Source organism: Gavialis gangeticus, unplaced genomic scaffold, assembly GCF_001723915.1.
Source record: "Gavialis gangeticus isolate Ggan-Ray unplaced genomic scaffold, GavGan_comp1, whole genome shotgun sequence".
Taxonomy (NCBI): Eukaryota; Metazoa; Chordata; order Crocodylia; family Gavialidae; genus Gavialis; species Gavialis gangeticus.
Window position 1 is genome coordinate 53,705,344 of NW_017729025.1, and position 19,776 is coordinate 53,725,119.

General features: G+C 42.2%; 1 protein-coding gene and 1 long non-coding RNA gene across 4 annotated transcripts in view; both read right to left on the minus strand.

The window, feature by feature from the left end:
- The window catches only part of LOC109298590, a 6,970-nt gene extending 6,108 nt beyond the window's left edge, over positions 1-862 (minus strand). The window contains exon 1 of the long non-coding RNA XR_002097657.1: positions 66-862. This is a non-coding gene — a long non-coding RNA (uncharacterized LOC109298590). The remainder of the gene's footprint in view (positions 1-65) is intronic.
- A 969-nt stretch (positions 863-1,831) lies between these two features.
- CIPC (CLOCK interacting pacemaker) overlaps positions 1,832-19,776 on the minus strand; it is an 18,291-nt gene continuing 346 nt past the window's right edge. The window contains exons 2-5 of one of the 3 annotated variants that reach the window (XM_019518756.1): positions 18,738-18,772; positions 13,118-13,295; positions 12,072-12,241; positions 1,832-3,457 (exon numbers count right to left, since the gene is read on the minus strand). In XM_019518756.1, coding sequence (XP_019374301.1) covers positions 2,606-3,457; positions 12,072-12,241; positions 13,118-13,244 — 1,149 coding nt within the window. In that variant the 5' untranslated portion in view covers positions 13,245-13,295; positions 18,738-18,772 and the 3' untranslated portion in view covers positions 1,832-2,605. The remainder of the gene's footprint in view (positions 3,458-12,071; positions 12,242-13,117; positions 13,296-18,737; positions 18,773-19,776) is intronic. The other 2 variants (XM_019518757.1, XM_019518755.1) reach the window with 2 other exon arrangements.

The following is a 19,776-nucleotide window of genomic DNA, read 5'->3' on the forward strand; positions in this document are numbered from 1 at the left end:
ACCTATACTGTCAGGGAAGAGTATGCACGCTGTAGAGTGAACTATGACAGTTTTACTTCTCTCACCTTGAGAACACAGTTAGGGAAGCAGCAAACATTTTCTGTTTTAGAGGGATGCAAGTAGTGCCAGCCACCAGCTCACATTTCTCTCACATTCAGACAACCGGGACTGAACTTCCTTCCTTCCATCTCTACAGTGTCAGTAATTCATTCTAGACCCCTCACGTCACTTTTTAGAACAGCTGCTGCTTAAAAAATAGTCTGAGCATAGGGACTCTATGCCATCAGATGGGGAGGGCAAAGATTCCAGGGAAAGAAAGGGACTAGTTAGAGGTGGCTGCCAAACCAAATACACCTGCATCACTCAAATCAATAGAAATAGCCTTTTCCCCCTGCTTTGGATAAGGAGATTGGAAGCTACACAATTTCTCATCAGGGTAAATTAGGTACACAGAGCTATACAGTATCATAGCAAGACTGCTCCTTGTAACCAAGCTAACTTGAGTGTCAGTACTATGCAGCACAAATATACCCTCAATGTTTAGCCTGGCATGTGTACAGCTATCCTGTCCTCTACAACCTCTTGTTCAAACCTGCTGCCTCAAGTCACACACGATAATTTGTAACAGGAGCAAGCTATATTCAGACAAAGGTAGAAGGTGGCCGGTGCATGACCTTGTCTTAAGTTCCACCTTCTGCTTAAGCTTGTGGGTAGGGTGCCACCAAACAAGCTGCACTTAATCTGCTATTACTCAGCTGGATCCTGAGAGGGCCCTAAGGCTTCCTGAGCTTGCTAGGAAATCTCTCTAGGCCAAAAGACCAGTCCATGCTTGGCTTGGGTTTCCTCTCCACTTGAGGCACATAAAAAAGGAGAAAACCTCCCCTGCTTCCAAAGTTCCTCTAAATCATTTGTTGTTTGAAGGCTACAGAAACACCCTTCAGTGCCCAATACAGTACTCATTTCTGAGACAATCAGAACAAAGAACACCTAAAGATACTGAAGTTAGTGTGAGGCCAGCCCTTGATTTTGGACTGAAAAAGTGTTTATCTTCCTTTTTAAGGAAAGGTAAAAGATAAAGCAAGGTAGTACTTCAGAGACTAACTGGTTCAGAGATGCATGAGATCTTGTAGGCAACAGCCCACTTCATCAGATGTTATGAAGAAACTGAAATAAATAAAGGAGATGCGAAGAGAAGTGATCGCCTGGACTTCAAGTTTCTTCAAAAGTATTTCCAAACCAGAAGGCACTGAACTCTGATCTCACAATTGTAAAACACCACCAGAATATTCACTTTATTCCTGATAGGGATATTTTATATCTATTTTATGCATCCCATAATAAAATGGTTCAGTGTGAAGCTGAACAACTTTTCAAATTAAAAAATAAACACATCCACAGAACAGCTTTTGCAAGAAGATTTTTGTGTACTTTTGACATAGCCTATTGCCTCAGCTGACACTGGGGTGTATGCATGCACTTCAAGAGGATTAATAATGGTGCTGCTCCCATCACAAACATTTTTAAATACAAGTGTTCAAGATCAGGTTGATCAGATTCTGGGGAAGAGTTAACTAAGCTGGCAGCCTCTTTCTCTTTTACAGACTCCCTAATGTTTTTTTTTTAAAAAGAGAAACAAGGGCTTGTTGTACTGTGGGGCCACTACAACCTTCCCCCCTGCCCTTTTTAAACTTAGCAAGATTTCACAGCTCAAGAAAACCCCAGTCTCCTAAACTGGATAGATGCAAATCAAATGAGGTCTTAACAGATTATTCCTGGCTAGCGAGGAACATCATCTTTATACTACACACAACAAAGTCACTGCAAATGAACATTTTTTTTTAAATGAAGTAACAGGGGTCAGGGTTTAAATCATTACACACGTGGAAAATCCAAAGCTACCTGCTTAGTATAACTGTTAGTTGTTAACAAGCAGTGCAAATAAATATGGTTTTGAAATAATTACTTTCAGTGCAAACCCTTTTTTTTATTTTCTAACTTTCACCCAACTCAGTTTTAAAGAAAGCAAACCCAAAATAAGCATACTAACAGGGCATGCCTGGAACTGCTTATTATTTTTGCAGATGCTCTCATTGCCTTGTTCAAGCAAAGCTGTATATTAAATGCAACTTCAATGAAAACAGATCTCCACTAGTTAAATGTGGCTCTGACCTAAAGGCCACACAATCTGATAAAGTACCAACCCCACTCTGGAGATACCGTATTACCCATGAAAACTTCCTTTTTCTCCCCATCAGCTCCCATGAAACTCCATGGGTGGCTCTATTCTGTTCTGTGAATGGCTGCCTAGAGATGTGGTGAAAAGAAGGGTACTTACTAGAACATTGTAAATGACACTTTTTACCACAGGAGTGGGAACGCATCATCTTAGCACATATGTACTTCTCTGGTCCAATGAAGAGCACAGTTACCAATCACATGAAACAGCAGGACCTATTTTTCAAAGCCCCTCCCACACTGTGCCAGTTTCACAATTGGCCTTGTGGACATTGTTAATTACATGTTGCTTTATAAGATGTTAAGCAGTCTCAGACTTAGAAAACTGGAAATAAGGAGGCACAGGAATCATTTGAACAATATCTGTGAACTACATGCTGGGATAGGTGGACTCAAGACTGCTGTTAACTCTCTCAGACCCAGTTAGAGATGCCTGTAGCTCTTCCCAGGCCTGAGGAGCATTGTTCTTTATTGCCTCCATGAACAGCTGTGTTTGCTGCTTCAGCTGATCCAGCTGGATCTGGGTCACCTGGTTCTGATGAATCAACTCCTTGGTTTTCAAGGTGATTTCCAACAATCCAGACCTCCGCAGTACAACCCAGGTATTCTGAAAGCGCCTGCACTTGCTTTGCTGCTGCAAGAATAGATCAGGAGTCGTGCAGAGTTCCTCTGGTGCCAAGGGCTGGCTGCATATTGCAGACTGCATCAGATGCTGTGCTGGATTCTCAATCTCATGAGAAGTACATTTTGATGCCTGGAAGGGAGTCAAACCTGGGGCTTTCTGATTATCAGTGGAAACACACTGAAAACTAGGCATACTTGACATTTTCCCACCTGCCACTGAAGCTGGAGTGCTCTGCTGATTAGAGTCCTGAGCAGGCTTAAAGCCAAGTAATAACTGGCCACAGGGACTCGAGGGTAAGCTGCTGTTGCTTGGTACAGAGGGAGATGTCTCTCTCTTGGGTGCTTCTGTACAGAGCCGTTTCTGCCTACTGGTCTCGTCTCTTTCCAAGTCACGATCCCTTTTGCAGGGATGCGGTGCTATTTTTGTGTAGGAATTCAGGATGGGCAGGTAATTAGTGGAGTCATTCCTTTTTTTGCCAACAAAGTGAGGATTAACAGGAGGGATGTGGGGATGAAGAAACACTAGCTGTGGCTGAGCTGGAATCACTTCAAAAGATGGCTGGACAGTCCAAGACTGAAGCTGTGATGAACTGCTTCCCTGAGAAGTACGGAGGGAAAATCTAGTTATCGTGACTGATAATATAAGCAAGAAAGGGTTAGAAAAGGGTTAGAGACAGGTTTAACGCACTTAAGTTCTTCTTTATGCAACACAAAGTTAGCTTCTGGAACTAATTGTCAGAGGAAGTTGTAGAGGCAGATAGTAAAGGCAGGTTCAAAAAGGGACAAAATTCTTGGATAACAGATCCAGTAATAGCTATTAAACAGAACTGTAAGGAAGTGTCTTCTGACATCTCTATGATGGTAGATGCCAGAAAGTGTAATGAACAGGGGATAGATCACTCTAGAACAGTAGTTCTTGACCTTTTCAATTTCAAGGCATGCTCCATAACTTCTGCAAGCTGAGCAGCACCCAATTTCAAAAAAATATTTATATAGAATCATAGAAAGATAGGGTTTGGAAAGACCTCAGGAGGTCAACTAGTCCAACCCCCTCCTCAAAGCAGGACCATCCCCTAATAGAACATCCCAGACAAAGCTTTGTCTAGCTGGATTTTGAAAATCTCCAAGAACAGAGCTTCCAACACCTTGCTGGGTAACCTGTTTTAGTGTTTTACTACCCTCCTCGTGACAAAATTCTTCCTAATATCTCATTTAAATTTCCCCTGCTGCAACTTGAGACCATTACTCCTTGTTCTGTCATGTGCCACCACTGAGAACAGTCTAGCTGCATTCTCTTTCGAACCCCCTTCAGGTAGTTGAAGCCTGCTTTAAGTCCCCTCTTGATCTCCTCTTCTGTAAACTAAATAAGCCCAGTTCCTGCCGTCTTTCCTCATGAGTCATGTCCCCCAGCCCCCTCACCATTTTTGTTGCCTTCCACTGGACTCTCCAATTTGTCCACTTCCTTTCTGTAGTGGGGGGCCCAAAACTGAACACAGTACTCCAGATGTGGCCTCACCGGTGCAGAACAGAGGGAAAGAATCACTTCCCTTGACCTACTGGCAACACACCTACCAATGCATCCCAGTATGCCATTAGCCTTCTTGTCAACAAGAGCACACTGCTAGCTCATATTTAACTTATTATCCACTATAACCCCCAGGTCCTTTTCTGCAGAGCTGCTGCCCTGCCAGTCAGCCCTCAGCCTATACTGTTGCATGGAATTGTTCCATCCCAAGTGCTGGACTTTGCACTTAAGAGTTCATAGGTTTCTAGAGTCAGAAGGGACCTGGTAGATCATCAGGTCCAACCCGCTGCTCCACGTGGGAAAGAGCACCGGGGTTCCGTAACCTCCTGTTTAACATCTCCAGGGTAGAGGAAAGCACCAACTCCCTTGGAAGCCCATTCCATATTTTCGCAACCCTTACCGTAAAGAATTTCTTCCTTATGTCCAATCTAAATCTGTTCTCCTTCTGTTTGTGGCCATTATTTCTGGTAACCCCGAGGGGTTCCCTGGTAAACAGGTGCCCTATTCCCTGCTGGCCCCCCCAATCAGTTTGTAGGCAGCCACAAGATCACCTCTCAGCCTTCTCTTGTGGAGGCTGAAGAGATTCAGATCCTCAGTCTGTCTTCATAGGGTCTTACCTGCAGGCCCTCAACCATATGAGTAGCCCACCTCTGAACCCTCTCAAGGTTATCCACATCCCTCTTGAAGTGCAGCGCCCAAAACTGGACACAGTACTCCATCTGCAGCCTCACCAATGCTGCATAGAGGGGAATTATCACTTCCCTGGACCTGCTCATGATACTTCTGCTGATGCAAGAAAGAGTGCAGTTAGCCTCGTTTATTACCTCGTCGCACTGGTGACTCATGTTCATTTTTGCATCAACCAGGACTCTGAGATCTCTTTCCACTGTTGTGGTGCTCAGAATGGTAATCCCTAATCTATAGGTGTGTTGGAGATTCTCTCTCCCCAGGTGCAACACCTTGCATTTATCCTTGTTGAACTGCATCCTATTCTGATCTGCCCACTTTCCCAGTCTGTCCAAATCTGCCTGAATTCGCTTCCTACCCTCCGGTGTGTTTACTATGCCCCATAGTTTAGTGTCATCTGAAAATTTGGACAAGGTGCTTTCAACACCTTCCTCCAAATTGCTGATGAAGATATTAAACAGTACTGATCCAAGGGCAGAGCCTTGGGGGACACCACTGCCCACATCCGTCCAGGGAGAAACCACCCCATCCACCACCTCTCTAGGTGCGTCCCATAAGCCAGTTTTTCACCCACCTTACTGTGAAAAAAATCCACATCACAGCTACTCAGTTTACTCATAAGAACTGGGTATGACACTGTGTCAAAAGCCTTTTTAAAATCCAGGTAAATAATATCTACTTCCTCCCCTGCGTCTACGCACTTTGTGACCTGGTCATAAAAAGTGACCAAGTTAGTCAGGCAGGATCTGTGCTGGTTGCCCCTTAACATTGTGTTACCTGCTGGCCCCCTCCAAATGTAATCCTTTACGATTTTTTCTAAGGCCTTGCCAAGAATAGAGGTGATGTTAACTGGCCTATAATTACCCGAGTCCTCCTTCCTCCCCTCCTTGAAGATGGGGACCACGCTGGCCCTTTTCCAGTCCTCTGTGACCTGTCCCAAGTGCCACGAGCGCTCAAACAGCTCTGCCAGTGGTTCTGCTATGTCTTTGGCCAATTCCTTTAGTACCCTTGGGTGAAGATCGTCAGGGCCTGCCAACTTAAATACATCCAAACCCTTCCAAGTGCCTCTTCGCTAGGTCAGTGCTAACCGTTGGTGGATTGGTATTACTCTCACTCCAGACTAAAGACTTATTGGGAGGTGCATTTGTATCCATGTCCAGGAAAACAGAAGCAAAGAAATGATTTAAGAGCTCCGCTTTTTCCATCCTATCAGTTACGAGTTGCCCTAGTCCATTCTGTAGCGGCCCTATGTTACCCTGCGCCTTCTTCCTGTTCCCTATGTACTTAAAGAAGGACTTCTTGTTTTCCTTAATCTTTGTTGCCAACTTGAGCTTAATATCTGCTTTGGCCTTTCTCACTGCTTCCCTGCAAGTGTGAGCCAAGTAGGTATACTCCTCCACTTATCCTTGTTGAACGTCATAAGATGTCTTTTGGTCCAATCCTCCAATTTATCTAGGTCAATTTGAATCCTAGACCTACCCTCCAGAATATCTACTACTCCCTCCAGCTTGGTGTCATCTGCAAACTTGCTGAGGGTGCACTCTGTGCCATCTTCCAGGTCATTGATGAAGACATTGAGCAAAACCAACCCCAGGACTGACCCCTGGGGCACTCCACTTGATACCACCTGCTAACTAGACATTGAGCCATTGACTACTAGTCCCTGAGGCTGATGCTTCAGCCAGCTTTCTATTCACCTTACAGTCCATTCATGCATCCCAGGAGTGGGCAAAATACAGCCCGTGGGCTGGATCTGGCCCACCAGGCTACTCTGTTTCACAGGGCCCCTAAAAAAATTAGAAAATATTTATCTGCTCCTGGCTGCTTGTTAAAGATGACAGGAGTCAGGGGCAGTAGGACCCACGGGGAGCCTCAGCAGGAACTCAGCAGCCCAGCCCCACCCCACCCCCAGCAATTTCCCTGGCTGCCTGCTCGCACTGCTCCAACATGAGATGGGTCCCAGCTGCACTGCCGGACCAGGGAGCATGAGGCCTGTATTGGTACCTGGGGGGGAAAAGGGAGGTGTACGGAGAGAGAGAGATAGACAGAGTGTGTGTGTGTGTATGGAGGAACTGTGTGTTCGTAGGGCGAGTCGCACACACACTTCAGCAGTTTCTGCATCCTGTCACAAGGTTGCCTCCCCAATTCAGTAAGGGACCCACAGTTTCCTTGATCCTCCTCTTGCTACCAACATGCTGTACATGTATAGTACAGTGCTTACCACTCCTTGCAGAGGAACTGGACTGCAGGCACGGGGGGTCAACCAGGCAGGAACACTGAGCCTGCACTTATCTGCATACCTCCTCATACCTCATGGCACCCTTCAAAGTATCTGGTGACACCCTAGTTGAGAATCACTTCACTAGATATTACCTTTCAGATGCTCTGCCTCTAAAGCATCCACTACTGCCACCATCAGGAACAGGATACCAAGCTAGATGGACCAGCAGTCTGATTCAGTATGACACTAAAGTTCTTATCAATGCAGATGAGCTGAGCCAATCCTGGTGGACACCACTGCTAAATACTACCAGCTTTGCTGCATCCTGTGCAAGCATTTCTCCTCTTCCAGCCACATGTAAAGCAGTGCTAGAGACAAAGTTATAGTTCACAATTCATTTACCGGCAAACAGAAAATACATTTAAAAGCCTATTTTAATATTTCTTCCTTTCCTAACTAGGAACTCTAGGCTAGGTTTGAAAATACATGGATAATAAAATAAGTGGCTTTTAAAAAATTTTCAGTACATAACTGTTTAATTATGACACTACTGACAAGCAATCAAAAATGAATGCTGCATGATCTCACTGAGAGCTGTTCAAATTATACATTGGTTGAAACACAGAAATCTAATCTTGTCACTGCTGCTCCTATACCAAGCGCTTAATATAGTGTTGTCATATACACCATTGCTGTTCACAAATATGTCCTGTATCTTTAAAAATATGTTGAAACCACACACTGTATAAACATCTGTTTAAAAAAATGTATTCAGCCCCCACTACAGGGGTGTAAAACTCATCAAGCCCCATGGACTGAATGAGGGTCTGTAGGCTAGATCCAGCTGCATCAGAACCAGTGCACAGGGCTGGATTGGTGGGGCCCCAGGGGCAGCATACTCCCTGTGCCAGGCCCCAGGGCTGCAGACATCATGCATTGACTCCATTCTGAGGCTTGTGCTGCAGGTGACGTGCAAGATGGATCCAGTGTTGTGAGCACTGACTGCAGTCCAGGGGACCAGCATGGGGATTGCACTGGTTCTGGGGCAGTCAGGATTGGGCTCCAGGCCATCCATATGCACCAGAGATAGTGCACACCAGAGCCTGGCCAGCAAGGTGCCATATGCGTGAGCACTTTGCCAGACCTGTGTCATAGGCAGTGCCTGCAGCACTGGGCCCAGCCCACATGCTACAGTCAGCACAAGCCCTGGAGCTGGGCCAACGCAGGGTGCACAGGCTGAATCCAGTGCTGCACGCACTTGTCACAGAACAGGGCATGAGCTGCACATTATACCCTGCCAGACACCCCTGTGAGCTGGCTCTGGTATAGTCAGACCCAGACCAACCCCAGAGGCAGTGCACAGTGTTAGCACTGCAAGTATCTCATGTCCCAGACTGATCCCATGCTGCAAGACCAGCTCAAGGAAGAAAGTCTGCTCTACAAACTGCTGCACCCCTGTACAATACTGTAGCTTTGACTAAACCAATGTAATTGTATGTTGCCAAGCAATGTGTGTATTACACTAGAAGAAAAGTTTCTGAATTGCCATCCCCTCTCAAAGTCACTCCTTTACCCTTTGCAATTTAGAGGAATTAACTGGTTTTAATACAGTAGAAGGGTGAACAGGCCACATTCATTGGGACTGCCCCTCTATAGTTATGTACACATGCAGATGATTGGTAACAGTCTGATGAATGTTAAGCTCTGTACTGTAGCAAAACTATTGCTATTTTAGCCCCCTTGTATTCAGGGTTAAGTGTCCAGGGATTTAGATCACTTCTATTGATACTGAAGCAGGCAATAGTAACAGTTGCAGCTTAACAGCTAGTGTACCTTATTCCTCCCTTTTAGAAATGGTTACAAGTTACTTCTGCCCATATCAGAGAACACAACTGATTAAGGCTTTTCAGTATTACCACACTGATGCAAACACTCAACATGGTCACTATTCATCCTGCTCTTGTTTTTCCTTCATTCCTTTCCTGGCTGTCTTTCTCCCCCTATGCTCTATTCCTTCTTCTGCCAAAATCCAAGTACCATTCTTCTCTTCATATTATATTGCACTAATATCTGTCAGTTGCCATTCTGCAAGTTCACTCTAGAACTTTTTTTTTTTTATATTAAGACAGACACTGCAATTTGTCCAAAAATCTTCCTGCTCACCAAAGGTCAGCAGTTTTCATAAGACATAAAAACCTAGCAAATAATTTTGTAAAACTCAATGCAGCTTAATTCCAACCTCTTGTTTTTATTATTATTAGAGCTTGCCATTTACACTTTGAAATCAGCATAGATGAAAGGGATTTTTGTGCTGTTCTTCCACAGTTGTTGACCTGGTCTCAAGCAAGAGAAAAACAGTTAGTGCTAATGGTCTAAACTATTATTATTAACTTAAAAATATCCCTCGTAACTGTTGTAACGAGAAGGAGATGGACCAAACTAAATGCATCCATTTTGGGGAATTATCACTGTGTTGAAAGGACAATTTCAGAGTTGACAAAACACAACCCCATGATAACAAGGCAAAATGAACAAAGGCATAAATGCATCTCATGATTCCTCTGACCTATGCCATTTGCTTTAGTTTGTTGCAGTATAATCCTTCATTTTAGCAAGGCTCTCTTTCATTCATACGTAATTAAGTTCAGATACTACAATCCTTGGTTCAATGAAACAGATTCTGGTTCAACAAATTCTCTCCCCAGTTCATTCTTAATTTTCTCTCTTACATTATTAATTTTATAAGGTATCTAATTAATTCTGTGAAGTGCTTGCAATATTCTCTATAAAGTTTATTATTAGAATAGCACAGGAGCCAATATGCTATTTTCCAGTTCTGACCTGCAGCCCACCAGCAGATGAAGCTTGTCTATCATCTACTAGAATGGAGCTTTATGCAGCTACTTAAGCAGTTTGTCTACATTTCCAAGAACTTGCCTCTAGATTGAATCACAGTGTTTTGTCAGACTAAGAAATCATATCTGGGAGATCCAAGAACCAACTTCCCTACAAATGCATACCCTGCAGATCTCATTTTGGCACAGTTACAGAAGCTCATTGTCCCTCTGGGCACTGGTACTAATAATATTCATGTTTAACCAGACTTGCTTGCAGTCATGCCAAATCTCAAGGGTCAGGACCCACAGCCATTTTACCCAATGATTTTACAGGCTTTTTTTGCTCAGATGTAGGGATAACATTTCTTCATACCTCCTCAAAAGATGAGACAGACAGAATTAGAAATAAAGGAATACCAGATGTGGGCATCTCCCACATCTTTTGCTGGCACGTACATGCTTCACAAGTGTCTTACAAACATACTCATGGCAGGGTTGATAGAAGCATATGATTCCTATTTTAATCAGATTTCTTATTCTGATATTTAATTCAAAACTTTCCTTTCTACAAGTAAACTTGTTTAAAATGAAATCTGGATGTAATACAAAAAGCATTAAGGCCTAAAATGATAACTTAAAATACCTGTTTGCAAAAATAAATGGAACCCATGAGTCTTTATCAAAACCTTGGCAATACAGGCTATCTGCTTGTCTATACAAAAAAATCAAGGAGAAAAACATGACTTCTTTTTTAGGTGAAGTCTTCCAAAAGTGATGCACAAATCATATATTGTATGAAGAATCTGATGCTGTAAAGACCAATGAGAAAGACTGGCAAAAGTCATAACAGGTGCTGAGACCCAGCCTCTGATTTTAGGAAACATTACCACATGTCTCATCAGAATCACACATTGAGCCCACCTGAGTGATCTTAAAAGCCTGTTTTAATGCAACTCCTTGACAAACCATGAGCAAGAAGTCAACTGCCTAGTTAACAAATGCTATATAATTTACTATTTTCTAAAGATGTACAATTAATAAGTACCTGAAAACAGTAAATCATATAATTGCTTAAATAAATGTATAAAATTATGGTGTACCTTCATAGGTAGCAATAAGATGCATCACACTGAGCATAAAGCATCTAATACATGTGTTTTAATAAACCAAAACATATATCTTTCTTAGAAAAATAAATCGCCTATTCCACTTATACAGCAATTAAATTGCCTTGACTTCAAAAATCCACAATGGCTGGTAGAATGACACACACAACAAAGAAGAGAATCCATGCAGTGGCTGCAAGTTGAACTCTTAAGTGAACTTTTATTTAGCTACTACTTAATTTAATTAGGGTTCTCTCAGCTTGAACATAAACATACTTAAGATTTGTTAAAACAGAAAAAGCTTGAACAAAAAATAAACCACAAATACAGAAGGATACATTCTGGTGTCTAATTTATTTTGAAATAAACATTTTTAACATTCACTTGCAGCACTGGAAACCAAAATCCAAAGCTCTGCTACTGCTCGAGAATGAGCAAATTAAACTAATAATCTTAATTTCACTCCTTAAGGTGAGTGATGGAGAAAAATAAATTAACAGTATCAGTAAAGAAGTAAATTAGATTTTTGAGTTAAATAATCAATTTGCAGAATTTCTCTCTCAGTATGACTTATCAAGATCCCTTTTAAAGAAGGAAATTTGACAGATGTATGAGAGCTGGCACATCAAATATTTGTTCTGTATCTTAGTGATTCTAACCTGCCACATAAATGGCTGAACTCATGAGCTGATCTTCAATTATTGGGAGATGGCAGTATTAATACCAAGATCTCATGAGTGTAACAAGTTAAATCAGTAGCATTCAATAATGATGATAATGATTTCCCCTTCAAAAAGATGTTTACTTATCCTTCCCACAGACTATTTCCTTCTTACCTGTTTGACCAGCACATTTTTCATTACAACCATAGGAGAAAGTGCAGGAAAGGAATTGCTTGTGGTCACAGGGCACTGCCAGGGCCCGTCCTCTGAATTCCAGGAAAACGTGTTCAGCCTATCCTCCGAGTCAGTTTGCTCCATGGAGCCCAGGCACTCGGAACTCCCATCTAATAGGAGCAAAGTCCAGTTATTAGCTGTTGTATATGCAGTACACTTGCTAACCTGCCTTCATTTCCACTGCTCCACTCTGCTCAATCAGGCTGTAAAGAATATTGCTAACCTGTTTTTGAACTCCCCCTAAAATACTTTACTCTCTTGGGGGCTGCTAAGTGGTCTCTGTTAGACAAGTTAGCAGTTCTCACACTAATTCTTAGCGAAGAAGAATCTACATAAAAATCCCATTATTACTGGCACCCTTGCACTCAAAGGCCAGAGACTGTACTGTCTTTCTAACCATTTGTGGTAACAAAGTATATTTGGATGGAGCAATGTTAACAAAACCTTTCCCTGTCACAGGCTGTGCTGCGGCTTTCTTGTACCTTGTGGTCTCAGGTCTCCAGTACATGATTTTTCTTCTAAATTAAGGGAAGGATCACTGCAGAGGTTTGTTGGAAATGTCTGTTACATTTTATAAGGCTCATAAAATACATTGGAGTTTCACAGGCTGTTCTGACTTCAAAAATCACATCCTAAGGAATACTTAGCACTGTAACAAAAGCTCATTAATCACTGTAATGATGAAGAGAGAGTCTCTCCATCCCCCTTATTCTGGACTCTGGCAAAGATTAAAACTATGCCCATTAAAGAAATGAGTCAAACTCCAATACCACTGAAATTGACAAAGGAGTTATATAAACATAAATAGCTGCTCAGAAGACCTTGGTTCCAGTTGGGTTTTTTTTTTTTTTTTTTTTAAAAGATGCCCTATACAGAAAAACCTTCTTTCAGACAGACATGGGACTAGACACAGAAAGGTCTGTAAAGAACACTGTGAAGTCTGAACAAGATAACACAAGGAAAATTAACTTGATCTTTTTCTAAACCTGAGAATCCAGAGTCCTTGTCAGATTCAGCTGCTGCCATATTGAAATGATGACTTAATTTCTTCATCTCCATCATTTTACCCAGTAACTTTCTGGAGCTCTCCCTGGACGGATATTTTCTTTCCATGTTTTCACAATGATGGAGGCAGCTGTCAACACATTTTCCATTGACAGGACTCTGGAAAACAACAACAAAATACAACTTTCTCTGAACTTGAAGCACCTAATTCTACCAATGCAAGATGTACTTTGCAGTAAGAAGAGTTACTTGATTCTAAGACTAGGTTCCCCCCACCATTTAACATGGAAGGAAAAGCCCCTTATCTTAGAAATGAGCATGAGTGCGGTGTGGATGGGGTAGGCAGCTGCTGTGACTCCAGCTCCAGCCCCTACCCAGGATTGGAACCATAGCCACAGCTGCTGCCTGGCTCTCCAACCCCCATGACCTCTGTACCCCATCATCTCTCCCCCTTCACATAGCTTCTGTTCCCTCACCTGCCCCTCTCTGCACCTTACCTTCTGTCCACGCCAGCAGTTTTCCAACCATACTGCAGCCTGGGGCACTGAGTATGGCCCCAGCCCAGTCCTGTAGGAGTGGTGCAAAGCCCACGCAGCTGCTATGGGGCTGGGGCCATGTTCTATGTCTCATGCTAGAATGAAGGAGAAGCCGGCTGGTACAGAGCATGCATAAGAGGGGAAGGGAGGAAGCAGAGGCTGGGGAAGGGGAGAGGAGGGCAGGGGGAAGCAGAGGCAGGGGTGGCAGGGGGATAGGCACAAGCATGGGGCAAACTGCTTGCCCCCTTGCAACAGTGTGTGGGGGGAATTAATTAAAAAGATGACCCTCAAATAATTCAATTCTATACATAGAAAATTGTACAAGTGTATAAGTTTTCCACGTATACAATCTAATTACTGGGAGGGTCATCTTAAATTCAGTGTCTTCTCAGATCCGAACAAGTACAATATTGACAGTTCTTTACAATGAACAAAATTTGTGCCCTGTAAACTCCTCTAAAGATACTTTTGTAATCCAGAATAGCATGAAGAATAGGCAACCCATTAGATCAACAAATATTTAAAGGTGATGCTGCTACAGATGGCTACACTGAAGACTCAGTTTTCAGCTGCTTACCACTTCACCCAACATTAACTGTTTGGGTTGAAGTCTTCCATGTCAAGTGCATCTCAGGCTGATTTTTTTAAACTGCAGTTAAACAGTTCAGCTGTTAACTTAGAATACACTGAGAGAAAAAGGATGTTGTATTCCCATGCAATAATCTGTACAATCATTTCACTGAGAGTCTCCGGTTCCTGCATGGAGCACAAATTTGAAATATGGAAAGCTGCCCTGTTGTCACGCTTCTCATCTTTCATGTAAAATTCAAAAAGCTGTGGAAGTCACTAATGCAGCATATTCCTTAACTCTAGCAACTGGCCCACATAAATGTTTACAACTACTGTAATCAGCCTAAGTGGCAGAACCATATTCATGGAGACTAACATAGTTCCATATGATGACTTTTCTAAGTTTTCTTGAAAAGTGAACTGGCAAACAACTAGAAAATTACATACAAAAAGAAATGATGCAAGAAGAATGTGTAGGCTGCAAAGTCAAGCATACAAAAATTAGGAAGCTCTATTAGGAGCCACCTGTCCATCTTTAAATTGGTCCTATGAAAGTACAGTTTAATTCCAAATTGTATATTTTTTCCATAGGATCTGTTGTCTCTTTCAGGCACAGGAGAAACAATGTTGAGGGAAGGAATCAGGTTTGTATAGTGAAGGAGATCTTTAGGCTTTGCTTATACAGGGGATAGCAGGAAAAGAAAGGATGATAGTGTGGTTTTGGCAATGGAATATCATCATGGAGAACTAGAATTAATCTCTGCCACCCAGGATTCTCATGTCTTTTCACAAATGACCATTGTGTTTCTTCTTTTCTGGTAACAAATTTGAGACAGCCAGGATCCAATTTTCAGTGATGCGTGTGTGAGACACTTCACAGTATATAACTGAAAGCTGTTTGGAAAAATACAATGCTACAAAATTTGTCTATGACAGCTGGGAGTGGGGTGGGTAGAGCAAGGGGGATGACTACAGACATCCCAAATTGGGCACTGAACATTTCTGCACACTTGATATCTGAGCTTCAGGTTCCCATCTGTAAAATGTTAGGCAACATGACATTCTTCCTAGAAGGTGTGATTAAATATTTACTAAGCACCCATATACTTAGTGGTGAATGCCATACAAAAACCTGAAAGGAAGTTATTTTTTTATTCAGAACTGGGTTGAATGGCACGCAGTTGGTATGGCCCCAATCTCATAACACTGAAAATAAAATGTAAAATTGAATAAGCTGCTTGTTTCATGAGCAACTTGTGCACATAAAACAGGTTGTTCAAGGGAAAAAAAAAAATATAGTGCAGTTAATTATATGACTGCATACTATAATTCACACACAAAGGGGGAAGGGACACATTTAAGATATTCAAGGTTACATGTGCAATCTTAATTCAGGCAGTTGCTGACTGCTAAGTACTTGATTTAACAATCTTAATGTTCTTTTAATGCCGTTTTCATAGGCAATTACTTGCACAGTGCCATCAATGTACATGTCTCTGTGAAACAAATATCGAACTGCTTGTGCACCGTGCTTTCCAAGTATTTGTACTAGCAAAAACTACACAAAGACCAAAATTAAATACTGTACACCTACACTAATTTGCAGCTAATTCTCCTTTGCAAATGTTAAACTGTTGGTTTAAGTTAAACCCTTGAAAGAGAGAAGAGCATCTTCATAAGTTTTATGCAAACTGAGCCACAAAAGCTACCATGATTTGTTGAAGGTGACTCTGAAAGTTAAGACCAGAGACAGAAATAAATTTCCAGGATCCAAAAACTCTGTCTCCAACACCAGCTACTATACAATGTTGCCTCATCAGGTTTGAGCATTTTACTTGTGCAGTGTCCAAATACCTATCCTGTGAACCACTACGCTTACATAAGATGCAAAAAAGATGTGTGTGTTTTAAAACAAAACCTTTGGAGTCTCCTGTTCCAATTTAGATAAAGTATTGTATTGTTCTAAATATAAATATGCCTATTGTTCTACCCAAAAGAAACACACACACACACGACTTACAGAATGACAGACCTATAATGGAGCCTCTAACAGTCTTGACTTTGGGAGTTGGTATTATTATTGCATGCACAAAAATACTGCAAGTCAGAATTCTTTTCAGCCCAGTTTTTAATTTAGTATTTTTAGTTAAATTTAACCCTTTGTGCCTTTTTCTTACAAAATCCCACACTTGAATAACTAAGGACAACATCAGTTCAAGGTCTTTATCTGATATTAAACAGACATCTATTTTGGGAGACCAAAAAACAACCACCACTACACCACCCTAAACTTTTTTTTCTTGTAAAAATGAAACAGAAAACCTGGAGTTAACTTATAGGTGGGAAAATAAAATAAGAAACTAGATATTGGTCTCTGGATGATTTGGCAAACAGGGAAGTAAGTCTTAGTCACAGTTCCCTCATAGATATCTTTTGATCACACTACAGATAATAGTGGCAAGAATAGGATGCTATCCTTTTTATTTTTTGGGACAGACAGAAAAGTGGAGATAAGAAAGTAATCTAAGATGGACAAGTGGCATTCAATATGAAGAGCCATTTGTATATATACAAATATACACCCATCTTCAATCTGCACAGAGATATCAAGAGATGTAGCTAGTTGTGCTAGTCTGAAGCCAAGTAGAAAGCAGGATAGGCTTGCACCTGCACATCACAATCATAACACATGAACAAAAAGAACATTTCAATTCCTATACAGTTTTACCTCCCTTTGTCTTGGGAACAACTGCATAAGGATGGAACATGCTTTACGATCCAGATTAACCTCTTATGAGATCCACTGTCACCATTAGCTGTTAGTACTATCAGTAAGCCAAGGGACAGGATTTAAAAAAAACTAAAGTGGTGAATATAATGGAAAGGGCCTTGTTCTGCTCCTTTCTTTGGTGCACAGTAAGAGCTAAAGATTGCAGGCTGGCAAGTCGTATTGAGTTGTACTGAAACAGAATAATTTCAGTCTCCAGACTATTTAGCAAAGTACGATTCACTTGGAGAAGAGTCTCCACATAAATAATTCCTAATACTCTTAAGAACTCTTAAATTGGACAAACTACTAATTCCTTACTATGCATACACGATTTAGGAAATAGGAATGTGAATTGTTGTACCAAATTGTTGAAATGTAATACCAAGGTCTACTAGATTGCTGTTAAATTCATCAGCCTGAGTGACCCAGATAAAAGCAGCGGGTATAAAATGTGTACTCGTTATCTGTAATTAAATCAATGTTCCTTTGTATGAAGTGGGACAGTTGTGCATTTTAATTTCTTTACATTAATCACCATCAGCAAATTAACTGGAGACTTCTAGAAAGTAAAAGCTCTTAAGGATGTGCATCAAAAATGATTCAAGGACAGATGAGTAGATTGAAATTGAAGTCCTCCCCCAGCCCATCCTAAAGAATGAGGCTGAACTAAAGGCTAACGATTACTAGCAAACGAACAAAAGAAGTTTGCCAAAGAGGATCTATGTTTGCCGTGACCACATCCATGATACCGAATTTTGCGGTGCTGCTGTGCTAGTCAGACACATGATCCTGACAGACAGCTGAACCAACAGAAGCTTGTGTAGACAGAGTTAAGCCAGCCAAATTATGCTTCTGAAAGCACAGCTTTTCACTTGCAAAGTGGAAGAGCACACAGAATCCACCATATGGGCAAGAGTACACCTTTGCACAATACAACTGCATAAATGCTAGGACTGCTTTGGCAGCATAGGGGATGCTGCACTTAAAAAACGAACAAAAAAAACCCCACTCCTGTGGACACAGCCTCAGAAATGCCTCTTCTTACCTTGCCCTTCCGGAATGTACAGCCTAGAAACTAGAAGCTCTGAAAACCAGAACATACAACCAAAATACTCTCTTCCAGACTACATACTCTCACATCCTTCAGGCAGGAAAAAGAGAACATAATTTTCTGAAAACCAGGAAAAGTACAATTGGACAGAGGAATTTATTAAAAACAAATATTTTGAAAGAAATGTGCTTGGTATCACACAAACAAAATAGTACAATACAATTCTCTCCAGTGTTTGCAGTGCAGACAGTTGTGCATCAGTGTGCAAGAAACAAAAAGCAAGAGAGTCAATTTGCATAAATGCACAGTAAAAGATAAATTAAGTCGAAACAAAATAATCTGCATACTCAGGTATTATATGGGAAGCGATTTTCCCTCTAGCATGGCTCTATTGAAGTACAGTTCTAGCATGAGAAGTGACACGTAAAACTTGAAAAGAAGACTACAGAAAAGTCCATAATGACTTGGGCCAGTAGTCTGAAGTCTAGTATCCAGTACCAGATCCTTCAGATGATGCACCAACATTTTTGGATTAACCTAACCCTAAATTTCTTCCTTGCTTGTGCTACTTAATAACTTTCTTGTGATCTGAAGCATGACTATTCATTACCCATAATACTTTTTTTATTTTGTCCAGTAAATATAGTTGATCTCATTAGCTATAAAATATCTACATTTTAGCATTCTCCTGCACTCTTGTCCTTCACATCTTGCCCATGGCAAAATCCAGAGGTTAAATAAATGTTAGTACTTAGATGGTACAATGACTAACAGCATACAAGACTGGAATGGAAATTTTTGATATACAAAAAAGTGTCTCTTAAATGATCTTTCACATCCTTTCAGCTCTTCGTACTAAAGCCAGGTCTCCTGACCTGTTGGCATTGACAGAGCTACCATAACTACAGAAGAGCAAGCCAGACTCTCCCCACAAGCCTGCGCATTATGAGCAGTCACCCACTAAAATTCTTACTCGGGGATCCTGATTTCTGATGATGAAGCTATGCACTCAGCTGGGTTCTTACCACACAGAAGAAGTCAGCAACACCTGAAATACCCAGAGATCAAGTTTGGAAGTATCATCCTGCATGTTTTACATGGAGCTCTTAACATGAGCCCAGGATTGGAGTTACCTGTTGCTCAAAAGCTAGAAACAGATGCTGGACCTGAACTGGTTCTGGCTGAGGTAAAACCTGGCAACCACAGACATGCAGCTGGTCCCTGGAAGTAACTAAAATTTGCGGTGGCTCTCCCACACAAAGCATCATCTTGGATACTTCAAATGTACTTGAATGGGGCAACAGGCCTCTGTCTGTGGAGTCCCAGGAAAGGGACCTTGCCCTGAGGGAAGTCCCGGGCCTGCTTTTACCCAGGGTCGCCCCGCACACTGGGACCCGGCTAAAAGCAGATGCTGGATTAGTCTGAGATTGGACCAGTACAAGAAGGGGGCAAGGCAGGGCAGCTGCTTCCACACCCGCCTTAAATGGCAGAGGCCTCAGTCCTGTGGAAGCGGCTTCACCCGGCTCCGGGGCCCCCGCAGGACGGGCACCGGCAGCCCCGAGCGGAGCCGGGCCGGACCGCAGATCTCCGTGGACCCGAGCGCAGGGGCCGCAGGGAGGCGGCACAGGGAAGCCCCGGGCGGGCCAGCCGCGGGGCCACGCAGCAGTCCGGGCCGGACACAGTCCGCGCGGGACGAGGAGCCAGGCCATGCCC